Source organism: Poecilia mexicana, unplaced genomic scaffold, assembly GCF_051168715.1.
Source record: "Poecilia mexicana isolate PSO_F unplaced genomic scaffold, ASM5116871v1 scaffold_20, whole genome shotgun sequence".
Taxonomy (NCBI): Eukaryota; Metazoa; Chordata; class Actinopteri; order Cyprinodontiformes; family Poeciliidae; genus Poecilia; species Poecilia mexicana.
Genome location: NW_028263389.1, coordinates 10,573,429 through 10,600,429, shown reverse-complemented (window position 1 = coordinate 10,600,429; position 27,001 = coordinate 10,573,429). Strand labels below are relative to the sequence as shown.

Below are 27,001 nucleotides of genomic sequence, written 5' to 3'. Positions count from 1 at the left end.
TTGTTTCATTTCTTGTCTATTTTTAGCAATGCCATAGGGTTCTGGCTTAATGTTTATTATGAAGTGTGTTCAGTATATTTATATTTAAAATTGGGATGATACTGCATTTTGTGTGAGTTTTTCCTGTTTTCCTCTTTTTTTCTATGGAAAGAAAGTTATAGTAAGTTAATAGTTTATAGATTGTTTGAGAGAAATTGATTTAAAAAACAAAACAAATGAAAACCATCTAACACAACAATGTGGATGGGTTTTTTTTATGCCCTTTGCTAGATTTATACTCTTACTAAACTGAATGGCAGCAGACAGATCAAAACCAATAAGAAATCATTTCAGCAACTATGGACACAATTCCTGTTTCTAAGAAACATCAGGATTGCTGGACTGCCATAACATCTTCCGTTCTGTCGTGAAAGTAAATTATCATTGTTATACTCATAACCATCACCATCAACTTTATTTTTATAGCACATTTCAGAAACAAGGCAATTCAAAATGCTTTTTATGATAAAAACAAAAAAAGGAAAAGAAAATAATATTACATTATAGTGGCAAAATAAAGAAGTGACGAAAAGTTGCAATCTTGACTAAAACTATTCATGTTCCACTTACTATTCAAAATCAGCTCTAAGCAAGACTAGATTAGTGATCATCGGCATTGATTTAAACAACTTCGGAGTTCCAGCACCTTTGCATGTTTTTTTCTGGAAGTTGTAGCATATTAGTGGAGCATAAAAACTGAGTCCTGCCTCAGTCCTGGATGAAGAGTAGACTGATCTGTTGAAGGCTGATACAACAACAGTGTATTTTGGTGCTAAGCCATTAAGTGATTTATAAACCACTGAAAGCATTTTTAAAGGCTGTCCTCTGAACTTTAGGGAGACAGTGTAAGGACTTTAGATCTGGGGTGAAGAGGAAACCTCAGGTATCCCGCTGATGAAAAGTTGCCTTCATCAGAAGAAGTCACTGATCTTCTTTGTCCTCTTTTTCCTTCTCCATTTGCCATAGCAAATGGAGAATATCGGTGTTGCTGGTTGGATGATGCCAGGTGGAAGGACGATTACAGCATGACTGCATCCCTTTTCGAATGTCACTAACATTTTGGTTGGTTGGGTGGTGACGATTGGTGGTGTTTGCAACCGGGCTGATGTTGCAGAATCAATGATGTATGTTTTTATGGTGGTAGGGGCGGTTGGACCCTGGGTGCATGCCAGCTGCTTGGGGCTTCTTAGCTGGCAAGTTTATCCTGTTTTTAGTGTTGGGACGGGGATCCAGTGTGCTTCTGTGGCGTGTGTTGTGTTGCATTTGTGTGCAGTGACCGGGGTAATGTCATGCATTACACTGAAAAATCCAACCAAAAGGAATAGCATTTTTGAAGGAACTCACATAAAGACCAAGAAACAGTTAATCACTCAAGGAGAAATGGTGAAATACAGCACATTTCCAGCCGCCAGTACCTGGAGCAATAAATTCAAGTGGACCATGTAGTGCTGTTACCTACTTCCAGCATTTACAGTGGCAACTGTCACACATCTGTACACTCTTGAGGTAAACGTCTTTCCCTGATAGCTCATCTGACTCACTGACCTGTTTTTGTTGAACCAGTTTCCCCTGAAGTAAGAACGTGATGAAATGTTTATTTGAAAAGAAGACCGAGACTTCACATGGGTCATGGCAGACTGACAGACAGCAGTGGGTCATTTTAGGGTGGTTCATTTCCAAGTCTGCAAGGGGTTATTACATTCCAGTTGTGCTGAGAGGACAGAGAAGTATAGTTTCTAGCAAGCAGCGATTAATAACAATGGGATAATAAGTGAGGAGAAGTTTTTCTCTGACTATTTTAGTCAAATGTTTCGAATTTTAAGAACGCTCGAGTATCGTCAGTAATTTCATTTTCAACTTGTGTAACGAAACTTTATCATAGATTGGGAATGACGCACAGCACCATTTTGACGAGGCTGATATTCTGTTATCAACTCGAGAATTCCTAGGATCTAGAAAGAGAGTGGAATGTTTTGTCTACAACATCAATGCAGTGAAGATAGACTTTAAAGTTTGACTAGTGAAAACCAGCAAAATATTCAGAACTTTTGTGTGATAAAAAAAAATACCCTTGTTGCACATGGCCCAGAAACTATCAGAACGTAAATAATGGAAGTTTGTTTTAGATTACTGCTTCCTCTAGATCAGGGGTCCCCAAACTACGGCCCGCGGGCCGCCTCCACATTTGGTCCGGGCCCATGAACAATACCAGAGAGCATCCAGATTTTTTTTATTTTCATTTATTGTATTTTGTGGATTTTTCTTCAACCACCAGGGGGCTCTTTAGCAGGAAGCGTGTCCTGTAAATTGTGGGTGTTTTGTTTTGCACATTGCTGCCATCTGTTGGACTTTAGGGAACTGCTTGACTTTTATGTTATTTAATCAGTACGGTTGTTTGCTAGCGGTAGAGCAGATGTACACACGTGTCTGTTATGAACGCAGCATTCCAGGTTGAATTCTTGGATGCGATGCCTGTAAGTAGCAGCTTATACTTCAAAACGAGCCTTTATGTTAACATATGAGAAATTAATATGTCATATATACTAGTCAGTCCCAGTCACCGTTTCACTCATGGTTTTTGCCCATGTGCTTTCTGGGTAAAAATCAATCCAGAAACGCATCCCCCCGCCCTCCCCCCCCTACCCCACTTCCCGTCAACAATGTCCGGCCCCCCACCAGAGAAGGGAAAAGTTATGTGGCCCTCACAGGAAAAAGTTTGGGGACCACTGCTCTAGATCATACCTGTAGAATATGAAAGACATCAAATATAGAGAATATGAACATATTGGGATAATAAAGAGATGGACATTATCAGACTCAATGCTCAACTGGCTGAGTTGTTTATCTGTGCTGAACTAAGTTGACAGAAAAAAAAAAAACCTCATCTCACCATTTTACCAGGATTAGTTAATGATTTTATGTTGATCATGCCAAATTGTGACCCTTCCTTCTGAGGGTATAGAAGCTGAAATGCAGACTCATCAAAACAGGCAAGATTTCTCCTGTATTTAGCTGACAGAATGGGTTTGATGTGTTTTGTGATGAGTGAATATTTGAGCTGCAACACAAAACCCCCCACCCACCACATAACAATTATAACGCCTAATTATCACAGGGGGCTGCCAACTTCTTATATGGAAAAAAAATGCAACATGAACTCTATCAGGGCGTAACAGTGGACAAAGATTAAAAAAAAAAATAATTGGTGCTTGTGCAACCCTCTCCAAATGCCACCCTTCTCCAAATGCCGCCCTGGGCATCTACCCTTGTTGCCACAGCTGCTCTGCCTCTTTGATAATTCAGCTGTGTTGACACAGAGCAAAGGGCTCCCATAGAAAATGCTGGTGCCCTCAAGACCAGGAATAAATTATGTTGATCTGAGTTAAATGTTTAGGCCATATCATAATAATTACAATGTTTACACATGTTATCAAGTCAGTCAGCATGAACATATGATTTTTTTGTTTGTTTTTGTTTTTGGGGAGGGGCTTAATCTAATAATAGAATTACGACTACCAACATTTCACTTTTACAAATCATTGTTCATGCACTAACAAAAAAACAACATGCTGGCACTTTGGTCACCTACAGTGGGACATTTCTCTGCTGATTGTTGCACAGCTGCATCAATTCTTCTCTTATTCTACTGTAAGTGTACTCCACAACCTCTCTGCCCTCCGTGACTTCACAGAATGCTTCAGAACTTGGCTTCGCTGTGCCTCCGGAGGGTTATTGGAGGAGATTTCTCTCTAATTCATTGTATTTTTTCTCTTTTTTTTATATATATATATATTCAGTCCCCTCTTGGAAGCAACAACAGCAATGTTTGTTTAGCTCCCTCTTGCAGCTCAGCCAGCGGAAATGCACCCAGTACCCTGAGCAAGCCTCACTTTATAACCCTCCCATATCCTTCTTTGGCAAAGCAGCTCTTGCAGCATTAAATAGAGCGATAGCATTCAAAACCTCTCAGTGTTTGGAAAAAAAAAAAAAAAACATATGTTTGCTGTAGAAATATGTTGTATTTGCGTCGTGACACCTTTTCTGACTTCTGCGCAGGTCAGGTTGAGATTAATGTCTCCCAAAATTGGATCTCAGCTTCTTGAATAATGTAATGAGATTTTTGTTAAATAAATGTATGTGCATGTGAAACTTTTACTGCTGTTAATATATAATATATAAATGTACCTTTCAGCAAAAAGTAAGCTGTTTTTTTTTTTTGGTTGGTTTTTTTGTATCTGTTCTTGTAAATTGGGTGCCGTTACCTCAAACAAAGAGTAAAAAATAAAAAATGTTCAACTACACAGATCATCTTGCGGTCTTTCTGGCTCTCCGTTGTCTATTTTAGTTTTTGATGCTGTTTATTTAGGATGAGGTTTTTATAATATGTGGGTAATATGGGTCATTTCGCTGAGCTTATTATGGCTAGATTTATATGGACTCTGTGTGCCTGAAACACGCAAGCATCTGACGGCGTTTCTCGCAATCAGCCACAATGAAATGGGATACAGTTTAAGCTCAATGGCTTATGTTATGGTCTCGTTTCTTGTCTAGTGATTTTCCTTCGAAAATGCTCCAGTAAAATATACATAAAGCATATCTGACATACTTCGGTGTAGATATTGCTTGCTAGAGCAGAGAATGTAAGCTGCTCTTATGTCATAAAGGTGTACAGTTTATAATCGACCTCACATGTGACATTAATGGTAATCGTATGTTGTGAGCCTAACACATTAAGAGAGAGCCTCAGAGGAAAAGAATAAACCTAAAACATGACTTACGCTGAAATAAAACTAGATTTGACCCCCTGTGGTTTATAAGAACCCAAACTAAAGCACATTTGGCCCACGTTCAGTTGTTGCCCTCTTGCAGTGTTTCTTGTGGACGAGCCCATGAGGGGCCTCCTTGCAGGGACTTCGGCAAAGCGACATCCTGCAGCTGCGAGATCCCAGCCAAAATCAATGTCCTCTCAGAAGCACAGTGCTGGGAAACTGGTGCTTAATCAGATGGGCTTCGTCCTTTTTTGCTCTCAACTCAGTTTCATGCCAAGCTCAGAGAGACTTTGAACCTGCTCACTGATTTCAGTGCTCCTATGTCTTGTCCTCGGGACTTGCAAGTGTATGAAGTCTGTTTCCTCGTTCTTCTTTGTCAGCTTGGATCTCTGAGCATCAATTTTCTTCGCAAAGATTCTTCATCAGATTTCTTAGCATGATTTGATTTGAACCAGCCTACTGTAGCTTTTTCCAAAACACTTGGACCTGTCAGAGAGTAAGTTTCTGTCATCAATCACTTGCAAACTAAAAAAAAAAGTCTTCTTCTGGTATGGCTCTGTATTTGCCTTCCCCCACCTTCACATGAATGCTAATCAGCTTCACTGTTTATGCTAAAGTCAAAAAGATCCCCCACTGCATGATCCTGCCACTATCAGCTTTCCTTCTACTTCTACACCTATCTGCCATGTTGTAGGTTGCTGGACCCGATTGCAAGCACAAGGCGGCGGGCAGAGTCATGAGAAAATCCTGGATTTGATAAATACTCCCAAAACATACATAAATAAGAGTGGCAGGAAAGAAATCTAAACCATAAGACAAAGAGCACGGAAACATGACAGAAACAAACGTCTCGCAAGGAATCAAAGAAAGCGGGAGCATAAATATACTGGAAGGATTAATTAGGGGAACAAAGAGCTGGTGAGTCCAATAAACTAAATGACTAACAGCTGTGCGGGAGCATGAACTCATTTACAGAGGGAGAATCGCCAGAGATGAGATGTGAAGACTGTTAAAGCAGAAGATGAGGAAGAAAGATGATAAGCGCAAGAAGGGTGGGTAAAATAATGACTGAACACATGAGGGGAAAAAAAAAACAAAGAACTCATAAATGGCTCAAAGCCATTAATGTGACAAAAAAGTATTTTTAGATCGTGACAAAAGCACCGTGTATGCAGGCCAACAATGTCAACTTTGGCCTCATCTAAAAAGAGCATTGACATTGTTTATTGTCCCATACGTGGCTTGCTGTGGCAAACTATAAACTTCTTGTGGTTTTCTTACAACACTAGCTTTGTCATGCCCATTCTTCCATAAAGGCCAGATTGCGGAGCGCATGACTGGGCTGTTACCCGTCATTCTCCCACCTGAGCCGCGGATCTCAGCAGCAGCTCCAGAATCCTGACTGGAGGATCAACGTGGGTCTGCACTGGTAGTTTTAGGTGGAAGTCTGCGTCTCGGTTGCAGTTTTGCCATTATCTACCCGTGCTTTGATGATGAATTAAACAATGCTACGTGAAATGTTCAAAGTTTTGGAATATTGCTTATAACCCGAGGATGCTTTGACCTCCACGACTTTATCTTTGATATTTCTTGTGTTTTTTGTTTGTTTGTTTGTTTGTGAAGATGCTGTTTGTTAGCTGATGTCTGACAAACCTCAGAGCTTCACACAACAGCTGAATTTTTACTGTAAGTGGCACAGTCGTATAATTGGTGAACTCTATGACTCCTGAAGAGATCTCATTTAGGGTGAAAATGGCTAAATAAGCCGCACATTTCCTAATTTTTGTTTAGAAAAGAAATCGACACCCCCCTGAATCGTTTCCTTCTACTTGCACATATGCGACGTTTTGTGTTGGTCAGTTCAGTCAGTTTTTGTTTATTTTGCGGAGAGATTTTCAGCAAAGAAACACAAGACGGTTCCATTCCACCCAGAATACGTCAAGAGACGTCAAAGGCGTCACGACGAGATTTCTTTGCCTTTCGTCGTTTTGTAAACAAGTTGCAACACTGTCAACGTGCATTTCAGTTCCCCTAAAAGCAAACTGGGATGCAAAATTAAATCTATTGCTGAAGTTTTATGATTTCTCGCATTATGGGAATACACGATTTTTCCCAGGTCCCAAATCTCCGATGGGTTCTGCCTTACTTGGTAAAAAGCTGTGGGAGGGCGGCAGCAGTTTAATTCATCACAATGAACTAATATTGATCTGGAACTCCAGCTTATTCCCATCGTCTGACCTGCTGGTTTCCAGCAGTGTTTTATCGTGAAAGGACACTGACACCTGCTGGTCAGGGGAACCTTTTGTCCCTTTTTGTTCCTATAAAAATCCAGATGTTTTCTGAGAACTTTCCTTGAAAGTTTAAGGTTACAGCAGTGCAGTGTGGAAACAATTAAAGTTATCAACACCATTGTTCAGTAAGTGGAAAAAAAAAAAAAAAAAAAAACCTCACAACTTCAGTTTAAACGCTGTGTGCTACAAGATAAGGTTGGTTGAAACCAAGATGATGAAGCCTGTCTTTTCTGTGAATTTGTAGGATCCGTTTTTGTCCTGGTTTCCTCTCAATTGCTCATAAGTCAACATTTGTATATAATTATGCAATATTATTTTTGAATGGCTACAATAATTAACAACAAACTAGTGAAAAAACATTCAATCCACAAAGGTCTAAAAGGCAATTAAAATGCCTAGAAAACTATCGAGCAACACTTGAGCGACAGTTCTCCATCCACAGCTTTCTTCAGGTTTGACAAGATTCACAGTCCAACTCACAAATAAAATGTCTCTTTAGCTCCAGTTATCAGGCTGACATCTTAAGATTTTTGGGTGAAAACTGGTTAGGTATTAGAAGTACTTATGAATTCATTCAGCTTAGCAAAAACTCTAAATAAAATTAACCCTGAATCACGATGCTTTCACTGGCATATTTTACTGAAAGTACGGTTCCGTTTCGATGATGTTCTGTGGGGCTTTTTGTGCCAAACATGCCTTTTTTCTTTGTGGCCCAGAAGTGCAAGTTCGGGTTAATCAAACTGTGTTATATAGATGGAGGTCCGGATCTTTTCCTTGGAAGAAACAACTCCTGAGCTGAGACATGTGGGGGGTAAAGGAGACTATTCTCACATTCACATCTAGAACAAAACCAGCACCAGAAATTCCAGCAGCTCCTTCGGTGTTGCTGCCAACCAGACTCTTGGCAGACTCTCTGGTCCATTTCCATCTCGTCTTTTCAGCCACGGTGGCGAAACATCTAGTTTAATTATGATCCTATTCTGAATAGGATAGTTTTTATCCTTTGCAACCTGTCTGCATTTTTTTTTTTGTTAAAGGATATACAGTTACCCAAATCCATTTATTTAATCAGATTGACTAAAAACCAATGGCAGATGCTTAAGATGACTGAATGCTAAAAAAAAAGAGAAATAAATAACCAAAAGGTGCTTCATCAAAATATTGTACCCCTGTTATTGCAGTTTCCTTGTGTGTTATTTTCCTCTCCAACAGATTTGCTTGTTTCTTAGTTTAATAATAGGAAAAAAAAGGCTTGCAAACTTTTGGAAATCTGCTGTGTGCAGCCTGTATTTTATTTCACCAGTATTTTATGAAAAATAAAACTCTAACTACAAAGTACAATAACAAATCAAGTAAAAGTGCTGTTAAACATCTGCTGTTTGGAAACATTGAACAGAAACAATGATTACATCTCTGCCTACTAAGACACCGCAGGTTCCTCACCTTTTCTAGCAGATGCACTGGCTTTTTCACACCACGAGGGGGTGCAGGTGAGTAGCCTGTGCTCTGAGATGCCCAGCTCTTAGCGGGCTATGTCAGGCAGCCTTCTGCTGAGCACAGCTGATAGAGTCACAGAAGCAGCGAGGTTTTGAACATCTGCCAGATGAACTCGGTGCTCTTTACTCCCCGTCTTCACCCTGACGCTGTTCCAACAATTTGACCCCGATCCAGCTCTACCAGAACCATTAGGGAGTAATGAGCTGAATAACATTGGCCAACAAAAAGAAAATGTGATTTTGAGTGTTTGTGTGGTTTGCGGCTCTGTCCAAAAGAAGGGCTGTGGATGCAGGGGCCTGGCACCGTTTCTAACATTCTGCCGGTTTTCGTGGGGGATGTCGCAAGACATCACACTGATGAATACAGGAAGTGAAGAATGGAGCGTCCCGGGCTTGGTGCTTAGCCGAGACTGGGTTGGTGAGATATAGGAAGAAAAGCGGAATGAGAAATGACTGTGCACAAGTTTATAACACTATAAGTAACGCAAACCAGACTTCTAAGTAAATAAGTTTGTTGTTTGTTTATTTCCTGGCATTGTGATTCAAGTCAGCAGGGAGTTTGGTGTTACAGAGTGCTTGACTTAAATCACCACTCTGTAAATCACATAAATCCCCTCAGCAGTTGGTCAATTTTTCCTCTAGTTGCTTTTTACATTTCGTTTTTTCTTTTTACTTGGAATTGAAACATTCCTCTCTCATAGTCAGTGTTTGGAATACATATTTTTCTTTACATTCACAGATTTCCAAACCGTCTAACAGTGCTGAGATAATTGTATCTTTTTTTTTTATTTTTTATATCGAGTCAGTACATTTTTGAAGAGCTGTGCAAAAACATTCACTCCTGTAGCCTCTTTCTCATTTTGCAGTCTCACATTGTCACAGACACTTTGTCTAAACGCAGTTGCAGCATTAATTCCACTGCAGTTTGAATGAGTGTTGCTTTCCTCATGGGACGTGTCGGCAAAGGTAGAGTGTTGCTATTTCAGCTGTGTTGAAAGAGGAGGAGTCGGGTTGGGGGTCCTGCCAGGCCTTACCGCAGAGAAAGGAACGGTGCCGGGGCCATGGCCCAGGCCCGTGCTACTGACCCAAAGAGCAGACGGTATAAACACTGGCTTTATGGACATTCTGCATGCGGTGGGTCTCCAAGAGTAAGAGTTCTTGTATTACTAGAACTAGAGAGTAGGTTAAACAGATCAATGACTGGAAGGCAGCAAATATCTTTAGTTTTTCTGTCTTCATACACGAGATTGAGCAGCAGATTCAGGATTTAATGAAGTTTAAAGTTGGACGCATTCTATAAATTTTGTTTTCCTACAGTGCAACCTCCAGTTTTGTCTTGTGAATTCATCTTTTTTTAATTTTTATTAAATCACTTTGTCAATTATCCAGTCTCATCCCTGTGTTTATTTGTGCTCAAATAAGACTTAATATCCAGCAGCATTTATGGCTCAATATTTGCCAAAACTTGTCTCTCATATTTATTTATCAAGGGAACAGAGGCAAAGCTAATGTGTCTGCTTCCAAGTCTCAATCTCTCCTCTTAGAGCGAGCTAGCAGCAAAATACACCACTGCATTTTTGTACTAATCTTCATCCCTTAGAAACAAAGACAGAATGTTTATAACTGCTAGTAAACACACAAACTGCTGTGATTTGTGTTTTGAACAGCTGCAAAAGGAGTGTTTCTTATTTTGGCTGGACACGCTAGCTGTGCTAAAAGCTAACATACTTCTACCCAGACAAAGTGATGGGTCTATCTATTGACACTGAAATGTATTTCCTAGTTACATCATGAAGCTAACAAAAGTGGAAGAGACTATTGTCAACCACCGGATAGAGCAACGATTGGCTACCATGAAAACTTTGACAAAACTCAAGACTTTTGTGCCACATATTGTAAAATAGACCCTTGGCTGACCTGTGGGATAAGTCTTGCGTATGCGCTAATGAGGAATTATGTAAACAACATGAACATTGACCAAAACGCTCATCGTCACTTTGGTCCATGTTTGACTTATGACGTAGCCTAGGTGAAACAACAGTACGCTGGGTTTTCCCCCTTATGGGAGGAGGGAGATGCATTCTGGTGCCCCTCACTTGTTTCTACATGTACCATAGCAACCAGTGAAAGTGACGAAACAACCTGCTTGTTTCCATAACGGAGTTGGGACCACATTACAGCAAAGAGCGGGGAAATAGTGACGACAGAATCAGGTGACAGAAAGACTTGGATTGAATTTTAATACTTCCCAGAACACTTTGGACCAGTGCTTCCCAGGGTAAACTCTTTATAACGTTTCTACTCTGAAAATACTTGGTTCTCCAAGTTCTACAAAGAAGTTACCCAAAACAAATGCACAAATGAAAACATCTATGCGTTTAAGTTTTTTGTTTGTTTGTTTTTGCAATCTGAACTTCTATCCAAGTTCAGAACTAATCTTTTTGACTGCTATCGTTTATCAGGTGTATTGAATGTATTTAGTAAATAACTTATGACTGAAAAAAAACGGCTTGAACTCACAACTCAGTATTTTATTGCTGGGATCTGAACTGGTTCTGTCTCCCTGTGCCATAAAAGTTCAGTTTTGACTTTCTGGGAAGAGAGAATGAAGAGATACTCCTACAATAAACCACTCCATGCACGAATGATATCAGCGCACATGAGCCTTGACAGGAGGCGTGGTCAGGGGCGGCTCTCGTGGAACAGCAATACCGAGGATAAAATGTGGACAAGTGATGCTTTACCGGCTTTGGCGCACAACACCCGCAAGAAGCAAGGCCGGTTTTTATTGCTTTTTTTTTTTTAAGCTGCAGAAAACGAGAGAGGAGACCCTATTGCATACTTCTATTTCGTGCAAAAAAAGAAAGAGGAAAAAAAAAGGGCAACACGTCGGTCCAAGTTACACCTGAGCTGTGCAACTTTGACTTTTTGTTTTCTTCTTGCAGCTGAAGATTTCCTCGGTGCCAAGTTCTTCCCCGAGATTTCAGCAACTGGGCTCCTTTCCAGTTCATTCAAGGTAAATTACCTCCACTGTCTCCATAAATTTATTCCAATCACTTTCTGTTCCAATACGTGTTCACTTCTATTGGCTCTTTATATCGTCATGTTTTCTGCATACTAAAAAGGCTTAAGTTAATAATGGCTTTAGAAGTATACGAGCTTCAGTTTGCTGGACTTTGTTGAAATTACTGCGTGCCTCTTGCAACCAGCATTCCTTCCGAATCGTTTAAGATCATTTAGGTTGTTTGGGATTTAAAAGTCAGTTGTAAAACTTTTCAAGGACAGTTTAAATTACTTTATTCCAGTTATTCTCAGTCTGCCAGTTTACCCTCGCTGAACTCCCATTAGCTTTTTCCACAGCACTTCCCCAGATCGTGTGTCTGCAAGCTAATGCACTGTCCCTACCAAGTTCAATATTGACATAAGTTATTCAGCAACTCTTGTGGAGAGCACTAATTCTTCCAATGCATCTGCACCCTCACCCCTGTGCAGGTAAAGAAAGATTTGTGCTTATTGTCCTCCTCCCGTCCCTCCTGGTGGAGTTTGAGAAGCCCACCGCCTTTCCTTATCACCATTACCTCCAAGGATGAGGTGTCTGAGAGGCGTGTCCGTGCTCCTGCTGGTCCAAGCCTCCATGTCCATGGTGATGCTTCCAAACTCCACAGGATGGGAGCGGATGCTGGGCAAGTATCTGGACGAGGACGGAGACTGGTGGCAAGCCAAGCAGAGGGGGAAGAGGGCCATCACCAGGAGTGACGCTCAGCTCATCTTGGACCTGCACAACAAGCTCCGAGGCCAGGTCTACCCCCCTGCCTCCAACATGGAGCACATGGTAGGTGCATGAAGCAGGCATGGGCGGATATTAGATTCTAACGAAATAAGATTTCTAAAAAGATGTAAAATTAAAATGTATGAATATGTGATTGAAATTGTTTTAAGTCAACATGCAAGATCGCCATTTTCTCTACTTTAGCACCAACAGCTAAACTCAGGAGTGTCTTGGCACTATCAGTCAGCCTCATGTTCTTGCTGCTAAATGAGCAAGTGGCAGAGAAAAAACTAACCGTTGCAAGAAAACAGTTTATATGCTGTCATTAGTACCCATGCTAACTAGCCTGAGCATTAATGATAGGATGTGCCAGCTGCAGTGTACCAGAAAGATTTAAAAACATTTTAAAACCTCAGCGTACCTTGATTCTGGTAATTGGCCAATACCTACTCAGATGTGACATTTCTATGTTTGATATTGTAAAGATGTTTACATATTGGGGGTACGCCAATAAATATGATAGAGGCTGGAATTAGCCAGTATATATATATATATATCTATATATATATCTATATATATATATATATATATATATATATATATATATATATATATATATATATATATAGATATATATAGTGATCAGCAGTGGGGGGAAAAAAAGATTATTTTTGTATTCCGTGAATGCATGTAGTTCTAAAAATAAGGTGTGGAATTTATGCTTTGATGCATAAATATAAATAATCTTGTAAATGTTTTTGTTACGTGCAGCGTCATGATCAGAATCAGCAGAAAATACGCTTTCTGACTGTTGAAAAGCTTTGTAATTTGGTGAGCTTGAAACCAGTCACCAGACCACTTGGCACCACGCAGTCTAACTTTGCTCAAACGTGCAAAGTGCCAGCCTCCAAAGCACCTTTGCACATGAATCCATAACTTTTTACCCCCATGACTTTGCGGGCTGCTTTGCAAAAACAGAAGAATTTCACCAACTTGCCAATAATCACATTTCTGTTGCGTTTCTGCCCCTCCTTTCAACCCCAACACTCATGCCTGGAGATTTGTTTGACTTTATCCTTTGGCCATCACTTGAGGGTGCAGCGCCAGATTGCTTTTCACAGTGCAATTAGAATTAAGAGTGCAGCACAGAGGGCCTTGTTTCACCAGCTGTCTAACTACCCTGGCTAAACACGCAGGCGTACACCACACCTTGGGCGCAGATCTGGATTTTTTCCAAATCACATACTATGTGCGGGCACAGTTTGGCCTCCGCAGCACACGGCCATCGACAAAACATCTCAGGTGGAAGAAAAAAAAAAAAGAGCAAAATCAATACAATGTGGAGACAGTAATGTGGCTTTATCACCTTTTCTTCCTCACTTAAAGAGAAACAGAACAAAAGCTAGCATTATTCTCCAGTAAAATAAAATAAACAGTTCCTGCTGAGGGCATTTGCCGGACTGTGTAATTGTGTAATTGAGAGGTTATGCTCAGGGACCATTCGTACGTCTGTACAGAGGCACACGGGTGTGAACAACTGCTGAGTTAGGCAGAGTGTAGCTCTTTTCACCATCTCCAGTTACAGTAGGCATTTTTTTTTTTTGGCTGGGGGTGGGAGGAGAGGGCACAGTCGGGTTAAGCATGTAGAGGTATGCAACAAGAGGATGTGAGGCGTGAGACAGAGTGAAAGATAACTGGGGATGAAAGGTAAACATTAAGTAGCGGGAATTAAAAAAAGAAAAGGAGGCAAGACGGAAAGGAGAAGAAAATGGTTTGATGAGTGGGAACCCCAGATCAAAGGAGAAAGTTCCTATTTAGATGTTGGCTAGAGCTGGTGAGAGAGTGTTGTTAAAGAAGCGGCTGTCCCTTGATCTGGTGAAACTAAAAGTGAAGCGTTTGGTCAAAAATGACTATCATTGTTACATCGGGAGGAAAATGTTTTGAGTATTCAATCCTAAATGTGAAGCTGTGTTGGATGACGTGTGGACGTATTGCTGCAGAGTTGACCAGTGTACTTTACAAAACAGATGGCATCAATAGAAAATGTCAAAGGACATCAGTCAGCATGCTGCAGCTTGGGCACAAGAAAGTGGCTAAAGGAGAACAAATGCATTTCTTGGTTTTTGCAGAGTACGTGCAGGCTTTAGGTCTGACATCTTTCTTTCCGAGGCGAGTCTCAAGTCAGATCCTAACCATTTAACTTTGAATTTTGAGTTTTGAGTCACGCCACCAAGTATTTAATTTAAGTGAACTTTTAAAAGGATAAGACATTGACATTGCTTTTCAGTGTAAATACTCAGTCTGGCAATTGTTTAGGCATTCCCCATATCTACCAAACTTAACCTGTCTCATTTTGAAATAAATGCTAAAAACAATTTAATATTGATAATCGCCCAATGTGTATTTGAGATAGGCGGACAGAGAAAAGACAATATTCTGTGACTATGGGAAATAATATTTGCAGTTGTAGTTGTCAATATTTGAGGGACTGGTCAGTTTTACAGGTCGTATCCTTTTGTGACTGATTTCTACTTTATTTCAGAATGACTTCCCCCCCCCCCCCAACTGCTGTCACTTTGCAGAAAGCTCAAAGCTTCACTCTGCTGGAAGACTTCGTAGATGTGCTTGGCTGTGCTCCAGTTACACACTCATGCATGCAGAGATGCATAAAACCGCACGCGCAGAGAGAAACGTTTGCCCATCAGCTCTCCTATTGTCCTCCATTGTATTAGACCACAACCCCAGTGACCCTCTGAGGCAATCATTGAAGATAACATCAGTTTAGATCCGCTGCTTTATCTCCCCCTTCATCTGCCTGTTTTTTTTCTACTTTCCCTCCCTCCCTTTCTCTTTTTCTTTCTCCCTGCTTCTCCCTCTTCCATATCCCTGTGGCTCCGTTCCCATTCTGTCATTATGCACCACAGAGGCCCCAAAAATTCCCTGAATAAGCATTTGCGCTTTACAATGGCTTCAACACGGGGACAGCGATTTTGCCTCTCACCCAGATGTTGACCCACATGTATAAAAGGAAAGGTGTCAGTGTTTGAAGCAGGGGAAGACAAACAAGATGGCATCTTGGTGTAGGAATGGGGGGAAAGGGCCCCACGTTTCCTGATGTTTAACTTGGCCTTTGCTGCACCACACTCAGGTCTGTGGTGGTGGTGCTGTTAGTGAATTATGACAAAGCTCTATTGATTTTTTTTTTTTTAGTCTATGTGGAATGCAGTCAAACAATATCTAAGCCCAGGCTTTTAAAGCGATCTGGCAACTACTGATTAACTGTGGCACAGAATATTTCTGCACCCTAAAAGTCAGCTAAGAGATCCAGTAGTTCCAGTATTTTAAGAACTCTGGATTGATGAGTTATACTCAGAAGATCTCCACAGGGGGGTGCCAGAGTGCATTCAGAACAGGTGTTCCCAGTTTATCCACTGACTCCACACCTGGAAACTTTGATTTTAAAGATTACCCACTGTGCACCACCTGGACTCCGCATCACATCTTAGGCTCCACTGAAACCTGAAGGTCTGGATCTTCGTCCCCTTTGACTTGCTGCATCCTCTTTATGCAACAGCTTGTATGACTGCAAAACCTTTATTTCCCTAATTTTGCTTTCGCTCTAAATCCCTGGCCACAGTTCTTATCGTCAGTGTGTCCAGGGATCATCACTGGCACAGATCCTTGAAGAAACACAGTGGGCACAAAAAACACAGAACAGCTCATAATCCCTTTGACATAGCATTTGTTGGCTATGAAAAATCCTGTTGTAAAAAAAAAACATCTTAGTTGACATTATTGCTGGCAAACATTCATTCCGGTCTTTCTTTATAGAACACTTTAGGATGTGAGTAAAAATGTCAGGGTTTCAGGAAGTAAGCAAAAATTAGGAACACGATCTACAGCTGTTTTAGGCATTGCAGCTTGTCTTTGTGTTTCTAATCAACCTTTTCCATACTGCAAAACTACTCAGAATACATCCTTCTTACAGTCTACCACCTTTTTTTGTTTTTTTTCCTGAGATGAGTTGTCATTTCCTCCTGATAAGCAAGCATCGTATTAACTCAGATCAGATAGAATGTTACTGAGACAAACATAAATTTGATTTCCATGTGAAAAGTTTTAAAGTTTGACTGGTTGCGCAATCTTTTCATTTGCCATTTTCAAACCATTTAGTGGAATTTGCTAGAAGATTGTGCTTGAAAAACTTGAATGGAAATTCACACATGTAAATTACTTCACAATATATATGTTTTTTTATTTGTTCTATTTTAATTTCTTCTTTCTTTTAAGGTTCATGACAGAAAGTCAACCATTTTTATCTTTGCATTTTCTCAAACTTTTCTTTGTATCTTTGCGTTATTTTCCCAGTTCCCATATCTTTCCTTCGCCTCTCAGTACGGTCCATTGATTATACACAGGAAACTCATACTTGCAAAGGAAGTATCTTGTGAGGGCAGCCAGACAAACACAAAGTGAAAAAGAAAATACAAGAAATCCAGACCGCAAATGAAGTGTTAAACGAAACAAACAATGCCATGTGAGCGGCGCTGAAAAATGTTCGGAAGGGAGGGGGCACTTATGTGGTTCTTTATGGTTCTGCTGACAGGATCGGGCTTGTGGTTACGAGGTTCCTCCTCCTGTGCAAACAACAGCATCTTGACAGCCTGGCCGTACACTGTACAGATGCAACATCTAAAAGGAGACGTGAAAATAATTTGAATGGCAAATCTGAGTGGTTTCCTCTAGCAGTTTTCCCCTCGTGATGACCATGCACTACTCCTTGCCAAGTAACTAACAGAAAACATTCGCTTTAGACCAATTTCATTTTTAGAAAGCTGTTGGATTCTTGACTGCAAGAAATTGGAAAGCATCTGCTTTTTAAGAGTGTTTGGACAAAGCCAACAGCAATTTGAGCCCCACAAAGCAGAACATTTGTGACAATCTGTCAACCTAATGCCATGAATATATTCAGAGACATGCAGAGAAGTGCTTTTTTTTTATATATCATCAGCATTCAACATTATTCCCTGACACCCCACTGCAAACTACCATCAATGGCATCTGAAGATGACCCTCTTTGAGTAAATAATGCTCCAACATCACATTTCTGCATCTATATGTCACACATTGGTGCCACAGAGGGAGAATTTGAGCAACTCAAAAGTTCAAACCAAATTTGTTAGTTTTAACACCAACTTGCCAGTGAGAATAGAGTTGGTCATTAGCCACATAGTTTTAATTTCATGTATTTAAGTCCTAATGTTTGTTAATATATATTTACCCATTTTTTAAAACAAACTGGTCTTAAAACATTTCATAGCAATGACTAAATGATAAGATTATGTAATCTCATCCTAAACTATGCAGGTGCACTGTCGGCACTGAAGAAGATTCATGCATTTTGAATGGTTGCCAATTCTGCCTTATAACTAGAGAATACTCACAGGGTATTCATGGAGCACAGAGCATTTACCCCCAAAAAATCTGGTGATCAATGAAAATGCTGAAGCAACAATTATTTAATTATTATTATTTATTGTTTACTCGGTTTTGATGGAGTAGCACACTGTACATCTTTCTTCATTCCAATACACAGGCACTAGAGGGCACATCGCAGTTGAATTCATAGGCAGCCCTTCATGTTTCACAAAAATATTTTTAATTTCTTCATGTTTAGACAAACAAAATGTGTTTTTAGATACGGGGGAAAATGTGTCAAGTTGAGAAATTGGTGTGACATTGGCTTTAAAATGCCAAAACAGATGTCAAAGCAGATGATAATGCTGACATTTCAGTCAGCGCACCGCAAATAGAGGTCGTGTCAGGGCAGTGCGGTTTTGAGTTGAACAAATTCTCCTTATTGCTTTAACCAACACTCAGCAAGTCATTATAAAGCATGGAACAGCTCGACCTTATAGGCAACTTTAAATGGCATCAGCTGTGATCTGCTTCCTGCAGGGATACAAGCATTTGGTGGTTCTGCATTTTACGGGCTTGGTATTTACGTCAGCTGTGTCAACAATTAATTTTAGAGCAGGCTTAAAAACACATTTTTGACACCTTTTACTATTTTTTTTTAAAGTAAAAGGTGCACACAACACATGCACACACTCTTGTTGATTTTACAAACACAAGTCACCCTGAATGTAAACAAAAAGGTGTGTAATTAAATTACTTATAATTTCAGACTTATATTTTTTATAAATGTATGCTACTTACAGTTTATATATGTATTTGCTAATATTTAACATTTTGGACAGAGTAGCTTGTCAACAAATAAGCAATTTCCCCTTAAAGTATATTCTGATTCTAACTCTGATTAGAGGAACATACTGTTCTTGAGAGAAATTTGACTATACATATATATATATATATATATTTTTTTTTTTTTTTTTTTTTATTAGAACATGGAGTAGCTGCATGGGGGTTCTCTTCGCATTCCCAGAACTTGACACAGAGTGGAAATCGCAAAGCAGTAAAACGAAAGAAATGCTCCAGCATTCTTTTTTTTTTTTCATTTTTAATTAATTTAGAAACAATTCAGAAAAGGCCTGTTGAGGGTGAAATTGCTGGTTAGCATACATAAAGTGAATAAATCTCCACATTGACATCAGTTTTAAGATACAGCTAACGTGAAGATGATGAAGCTGCTTAGCACTTCATCATTTGGATTTAGCACATCGCTGCCCACAGAAAAAAGCACATATGGCTGTAAATGTCTTTGCTCATTACCAGCTGTCTAACGTGACATTGATAAACCTCATGTTCTATCATCAGCTCTCTGTCTAATTGGCTTTGGATAACGTTTTGTCAACTTTCCAGCTTTTATTCAAAAAATATTCTGCAACCTGATGCTATTTGTTATTGTCTGTCTTGTCCCTCTGGTCAGGTGTGGGACACGGAGCTGGAACGTACTGCTGAGGAGTGGGCAGAGACCTGCCTGTGGGAGCATGGTCCTGCGGGCTTACTCCCACAGATCGGGCAGAACCTGGGTGTGCATTGGGGAAGGTAAATAAACTTTCAATAAAAAGTTAGAGTCTTCTTAACAAGTTAGCAACTTTTTCAGTTTTCTCCTTTCCTTGTCATTCCTCCAGAAGAGAATGAGGACATTGACATTTCTTCTTTTACAGTATATGACGGAATGCTGTCTTACTTCAGCATTTGGATTTGATTGTCCCATTTTCTTCTAAAACACAAAATTTAATAATGCGGGACTTTGAAATAAAACTAACCACCTTATTTCAAGTCCAAACACGGGAGATTCTAACCTTAATTTTGACCAGCTCCTTCTTTGTCCAATGTGCAGCACAAATTACTGGGTTCACAAAAATTGAGTTTTATATATTTTTTTAATTTTAACATGTTTTCTGTGTAAAGTTTGTCAAAGAAGAACTATTCACTTTAGTTTTGACCAGTCTAAATGACTATGAATTGACTCATTTCATTTCCTGACACGAAAGGATCCACGTGCAAGTTTAAATACTGACTTATTATTATTTAGAAAGTCTTCCCTGTCCCAGCCACTGGGGCATAAAACAAAACAACTGCTGGCATTGTTTACCCATTGTGGATGAGTACCTGACCCCACACCGCAGCCCAATAGATTTACACAGCACAGATTCTCTCACTTGGTTCTGTTTTTCCATTTGCTTACTCGCGCCCCTTTCAAAAAAAAAAAAAATCTCTGGAAACGTCAGTGCCTCACATAAGAAAATCTTGTTTTTGCATCTAATCAGTTCACCTCGCCGTCAAGATGCTTAATTTTAATCAAATTATCCTTCAGCTCCTGGTTCCAGGCTTGTGGCCTTGGTAACGTACCAGCGCTTACCAATTAGAGCCATCATAACAGGAGTGCCTAAATTGGCGTGTTTATCAGTGGTTGGCAATTATACATGGTGGAGGTGTATTACTCAGAGCAATGTGTTTCCCTGCTAAGCTTGTAAGTGCATTTAATTAATCATTACAACTTTGAGTATATGTATTTATGGAACTCTTTTGCTTCTTAGACTCACTACAAGACAGAGATCACAGTTTTTTTTTTAGCTTCGTGTGACTTGTAATACTCGCTGCTGTTATTAGGTATCGGCCCCCTACGTCCCATGTGCAGGCCTGGTACGATGAAGTGAAAGATTACTCCTTCCCTTATCCTCAAGAGTGTAATCCCTACTGCCCGTTCAAATGCTCCGGACCCGTTTGCACACATTACACACAGGTAAAAAAAAAAAACTACCTTGACTTTACTTATTTGTCTCAGCTGTTTTCGTTGTGTAGTGAGCTGTATCATCATTTTGTAGCTGGTCTGGGCCACGAGCAGCCGGATTGGCTGTGCCATCAACCTCTGCTACAACATGAATGTGTGGGGACAAATTTGGGAGAAAGCTGTATATCTGGTCTGCAACTATTCACCAAAGTAAGTACAGCAGAATAAAGTCACACTAGGAAATTTAAATAAAAACAAGAACCATGTTTCGTTTTCAATGTTTGATCAGTTTTACTGAATGTCGATTAAAACAGGGGGAATTGGTGGGGACATTCCCCCTACAAACACGGGACTCCATGCTCTTCTTGTCCTCCAAGCTTCGGAGGAGGATGCAAGGATAATCTTTGCTACAAAGGTATCCCACGAGTCGCACTGGAAAAAGGCAAAGAACCCAGACAAAAGTGAAATGAAACGACACATCGTTCTCCTGTTTCTGTATCTCCAGTTGAAGATGACAGATCTAACCCACCGCTGGAGGAAACAGAGGAGAGCAACTTTATTGAGCCAGAGGGCCCTCGAGGAACGAACCCCTGGTCTCGGGCCTCCGAGCCCTCACCTCCCAGCCTTCCTGCCCCTGCCCCGGCCCCCACCGAGCCCCCCACAGAGGACCTGCAGAAGAATGAAGTGGTCATCATTCAGCAGATGTGTAAGTTGCCATTTCACTGTTTGTTCTGGATCAAGTTTCAACTTAAATTCGGGGGCTTTTGGACTTGGTTTAAGGGGTGGGACCAGCAGATCTGGGAAGTGCAGTACGGTATGTACTATAAAGAAAAACGTCTGGAAGCTGGGTTAGAACCAGAGAATCAGATATTTGTGTGTGTGTGTGTGTGTGTGCGTGTGCGTGTGTGTGTGTGTGTGCGTGTGTGTGTGGAAGCAGCGGAATTGGATTATAGAAAGAAAAACAGATCATAACTGAACAATGCTTTACTTACAGTTTATGTAAGATTTCTTTGATGCTTTGTAGCCTTTACTTGTTATCCACTTGATCGACTCTGACAGTCTGTAAACCCGGCCCAATACTGCAAGTCACTCTTTGGAGGAGGGGGTCTTTATTTTAGCGTGATCCCCTGAGGACATGTTTGTTTTTGGCTTGCTGAGTGGGAGTGAAAGGGGCTCGCTGTCGTTTTTGAACGGCTTCCTCCCTGCAGTGCAAGGGCCCTAAGAAATGTAAGATGAGACACTTCCTATAGTACTGCTGACCACCCTGAAATATGTTGTGGCATTTTTTGTTGTTTTTTTGTTGTGTGTGTTTTGTTCTGGAAGCAATGCACCAATCCCTTTCCCTTGGGTTTCTCTCAGCCTGGGATTTTCAAGTCTAGTTATACTCAGTTTAAGGACAGATGATTTATGGATGCAGTTTCGTGCAGGAGCGTTTTCTGAGAAGTCACAATGTTTGTGTTTCAGCTCAGCTCGTCACCTGTGACACCAAGCTGCGAGATCAGTGCAAAGGAACGACGTGTAATAGGTAAAACGGAGATCAAACAGTGACACATAAAGAGGAATGAACAGTGTTTTTAAACTATGGCTTTTTTCCATGTCGACGTACAGGTACGAGTGTCCAGCTGGATGCCTGGATGCAGCAGGAAGAGTGGTTGGAACAGTGTACTACGAAATGGTGGGTAAACAGGTTGATATGCAATTTTAAAGTCTGAACCATGCTAAGATCAAAGTTTGCAATATTTTTGACTGAATACCAATAAAGTCTTTGTGAAGGTATTTTGTTGCCAATATAAACCTTGTGATAATGTATAATTTTGCTATGAGATAAGCCTACTGGCCTTTTTCCATTTGAGTCTACTCATCGTGGCTCGATTATGCTCTACTGGCTTTATAATATCTAAGTGTCGTCTATTGAATGAAGTGGTAGTTTACCAGTGGACCAAAAACAAATATTTAAAACAACAACAAAAAGAACATGTAGCTAGTCTTTCTGTCATTAGGTACCAGTTTTAGCTTGGTCAGTCAACTTTTAAAAAGGTCAAAAAGTAGATCGAAGAAAACTTTATCTACTTGTTAAGAAGATGCCACTGTTTAAGAAAGAAACAGCACAATAAACAGACCGTGTAATATTTATTAACAAGAATAATTGTTGCAGAAAGGAAGAAATAATTAGAAAAAACACAAACTTCCCACATTTTTTCTACCACTGTTTGAAAACTTTTGTAAGTTCTAACTGCTGTGTCAGCAAAATGTGCACAAAAAGTATCTCTGGTTTGTGCAGCAATCGAGTGTGTGCAGAGCCGGTCTGCATGCCGGTGTCATAGATAACGACGGGGGCTGGTTGGACGTGACAAGACGAGGCAGAAAGAACTATTTCATCAAATCCAACAAGAACGGAGTCCAGTCTCTCGGGTGAGGCGGTGATTTTAGAAACAAAATTGCCTTTTATGTATGTAGCACACCTGAGATACTCGGTAGTGACCTCATTACGATCCAATCGAAGCTGAAAGGAAAAGAGGAAATCTAACGGTGTGCAATGCCTTTCCTTTGGACAGAAAATATCACAGTGCTAACTCCTTCACAGTTTCCAGAGTGGCAGGTATGACACACGTTACGTATTATACACATATAGAATCGCTCATTATAATGTGTGCTGCTGCATCAATATTTGTAGACATTTTCTGTGTGTGCTTTTTTTTATATATGCAGTTAAAGCCATTACATGTGATACCACAGTTGAACAACTGTGTCCATATGAAAAGCCTTCGAGACACTGTCCCAGGTTTGAACTTTAATGTACTTACTGTTTGACCACCAAAAACATTTCCAACCTTTGGTATCCAGTATTGTTCTCAAATCCTGAAATGATTGTATTTTTAGATTATATTGCCCAAGGAACTGTTTAGAGGAGAACCCTCGCCTGTGCAGAGTCATTGGTACCAAAATTTACTCCGACGTAAGTTCCTGTTTTTTTTTTTAAAGATGTGCAAAAGCCGACCTTCCGCAAAGTTTTAGTTCATCGTCCTTTTTCTTCTTGCTGGTCCTTGTAGAAGTCCAGCGCATGTCGGGCAGCTGTCCATGCCGGAGTCATTAGGAACGGTGTGGGTGGATACATAGATGTGATGCCAGTGGACAAGCGGAATCACTATATTTCCTCATACCAAAATGGGATTTTCTCTGAGAGGTATGGCAGGAATTATCTGTAAACACGTGTAGTGCGCAGACAAATGTGCATATGTGTGTGTGTAGGTATGTGCATTTTCAGTTGGAGATTTTGTCCTCATGAAGTTAAACTGCATGCTTTATTATTTCACAACATATGATTTTTACTTGCTTTGGACTTTTAGCCCATTATGCTCATTCCAAATATTTTGAAAACCAATCGAAGGGTGACATTTATGTTTTCAGGATTTGTATACTTTCTGGAATTTGCTCTTCAAACAGACGCCTAATTTAACAAGTGGAGCTTTACTGCAGCAACATCCAGAGTGATAGAAAAACCCAATGTAAAGAATTACAGTCGACGTGGTCTCTGTTATTGGACTGAATGAACGGTTCCCAGGTTGAGAGAAATTCAAACGCTCTTTCCTCTTTGAGGCCCTAACCTTTTCATGATACAGACACTTTATTAAAACTCTGATACAGGGTGCCTCAGAGGGCATTTAGCATGATTTGAATTGGACATGATTAAAAGCTGGGCAGTTATTGTTGAGAAGATGAGTGTAGCATCTTCATGTGTCTCTGAGTGAGAGTTACCTTAATTGTTTTTTATTAGTTTTGAGAAAACAGTCAGCATTACCTGAGCAAGATAGCATCCTTTACGTAATCATCCCACAACCTGAAAATACCACTATTTTAAATTTGTAAAGACAAAGCTTTTGAAGTTTGGAGCACATTTGCTAAATTGTCTGGTACATCCTTCCTCATGTCACTACTTACCCCATAGAAAACCCTCATTGCAAGATGCTGTTTAACAACAAAGCATTTCCTCTATCTTGGGACTTGCTGTCGCCCCAAAATGTGAGATATTGTTGAAAAAAAAAAAAAAACTAAAGCATTTCTTTCAGTCTTTACCAAGCGTAAAGTGATAATAATTGTCTCCAGATTGTTTTTCAGTCCTGTGGAGATAGCTCTTATATTGCTCATATTTTTTTTTCTCACGCAGTACTCAGGAACAGACGGTGTAATGCGGTTAGAGCAGCAATAAAGTGTTGGGAAAATTGCAGCTGCTTAAAATGTAGAATCTGAGGTGAATCCTTCATCAACTCATCAAGTTTTTTTTTGTTTTGTTTTGCAGCTTCACACTTTGTTCATTCCCAGCCCTACCTGGAATGTTTGTTGTCAAAAAGCACCAACTTAGTTTTATCTGACCTCTAAACATGCTGGTCATCACCCCAGTTCAAGTTCCATTGAGAAAACTTCGCACATTTTTTTGGTTTGTGATGGTGGGAAGGAAAAAGCTTTTTCTTGCCAACTAGTTGGCAGGTGTATTGCCTCTAAAGTTTGTTTGTGGAATTGAACATACCGCTCTGTGAGTTTTGGATTCATTTAACAGATCTTCATTTTTGCTCAGACTATAGAAATGACCAAATATAGACAGCAGCTATTTCTGACTAATAAAGATCAATACTTTGCCTTACTTCAACAGCATACTCTCTTGTGTTGCATATTTTGATGAGCGACTCAAATAAGTAAGGCTCTGTCATGTGGCATTTCTACCCTAAAGTTTTAATGAATTACTCATTAGAAGTTACTCTGATTAACTGAAAAATATAAATAATAATATAAAAATTATGCAGCTGCATCTATTATGTAGCATTTGCCAAGGTGAGAATTAGAGTGCCGTTGGTGATTTAGTAAGAAAAAGAAAATTAACAACTAAGTAAAAGTATTCAAATTAAACAATTGGATTTTTCAAAAATATATGTAACAGATTATGCTACAACATAATTAGATTTGTTCTTATCTTTAATAGTAATGAGAGTAGACCTCTCATTTTTTCTCATTCTTTAATGTTTTTTAAGGCAAGTGTCAGGTCTGTGTGATATTTTTTCAGTCAGCAGTGGTTACGAACTCTCCCCTGGATGTTTTTTTTTTGTATAAATGGCGATCCACCCGTGAGGTAACTTTTTTTTTTTTGTCGACTTTGTAATCATAATTTTAGACACTTACAGTGTCATACCAACTGTGGTTGAATGGTCCTATCAATTATGTCTAGGTGGATGTTTGAAGAGAGAAAAAAAACACAGCACCAAGACTGATTACTCTTCTTGTCCCTCTCTTCCCCTGCAGCCTTCAAAACCCTCCTGGAGGGAAGGCATTTCGGATCTTCTCTGTGATCTGAGCGGCGAAGGAGGCGGTTTAACCAAACCATTCGAGGCACTTGGGAGCTTTTGACGAGACAAAAATCGAGCCACGTTATCGGAACACAATCGCTGAAATCATTCAGGCTCTGCCGTGTTTCAAGGGTGAGAGGTTGTTACCATTGACAACGCAAACCCAGGAGAAAAAAAAAAAAAACTCAAAAAGATCCCACCTCTTTAAAATGTTGTTTTTCTTTGATGGTAAATTGTAAATATAGCTGATGTTTTTGCTGTACATATTTGTACATATATTTTTTTTTATTTCCATTGACTTACCTGTTTACCAAGTACACTATATTTGTCTAAATATGGATTTTAAAACATGCTCAATCATAATGGCGCATACAAGAGAAATCCCATTTTATTATATTATGTACAGCATATTTTTATTGGTGCTTTGGAGCAGTTCTCTTGGTAGTTTTTTAATAAAGTGAAAATTGATATGTATTTTTTTTTGTACATATTTATCAATATAACTTGTATTGGATGCTGCTGAATGTGTTGTGTGTTGTATTCTTCCACCTGGCTGCTTTTGTTTTTATTTTCCAGAATAAGGAACTTAATCTAAGATTTCCTGCAGGTCAGGATGTCCACCCAACCCACAGAGTGGTCTTATGCTCATCAAAATATTTGTTTCTATATGTTGCATTTCCTTTGGCAGGACTCTTAATAAAATCAGATATAAAGCAATGTAACAGCTTTTGCAGTTTTTACCGTACTGTTATCGATCACGTCGTACATGCATCAAAACGTACACATTTCTTTCCTCTGGAAGAACAACGAGGTTTTATTTTCAATAAAACATATGGAAAAATGTTAAATCTCGATCATGTGTTTGCATTAAAAGTATTCACAACCCTTAAACCTTTCTACATTCTTGTGCCCAGACCAACAGCAGGGCAAAATCGTAAAGGAAAAGGAAAATGACTCCTCAGTTTCAAAATGTTTTGCAAACATTTGTTGTCAATATGTTGACAACATACTCTCAGCTGGGTTTAGGTTTGAACTTTGACTTAGCCATTCTAACACATGGATATGTTGCCAACTAAATTATTCCCTTGCAGCTCTGGTTGC

At 39.8% G+C, this 27,001-nt stretch overlaps 1 protein-coding gene across 1 annotated transcript; it reads left to right on the top strand.

The window, feature by feature from the left end:
• Positions 1-11,112: 11,112 nt before the first annotated feature.
• On the top strand, positions 11,113-26,791 carry crispld1a (cysteine-rich secretory protein LCCL domain containing 1a). The gene is made up of 15 exons (XM_015000183.2): positions 11,113-11,611; positions 12,088-12,427; positions 19,254-19,372; positions 20,444-20,576; positions 20,659-20,774; positions 20,879-20,979; positions 21,070-21,270; positions 22,029-22,089; positions 22,173-22,239; positions 22,846-22,976; positions 23,120-23,163; positions 23,274-23,346; positions 23,445-23,520; positions 23,615-23,748; positions 25,857-26,791. The coding sequence occupies exons 2-15, from the start codon at positions 12,182-12,184 to the stop codon at positions 25,906-25,908; spliced, it is 1,554 nt and encodes a 517-aa protein (XP_014855669.1). The 5' UTR covers positions 11,113-11,611; positions 12,088-12,181; the 3' UTR covers positions 25,909-26,791.
• The last annotated feature ends 210 nt before the right edge of the window (positions 26,792-27,001 follow it).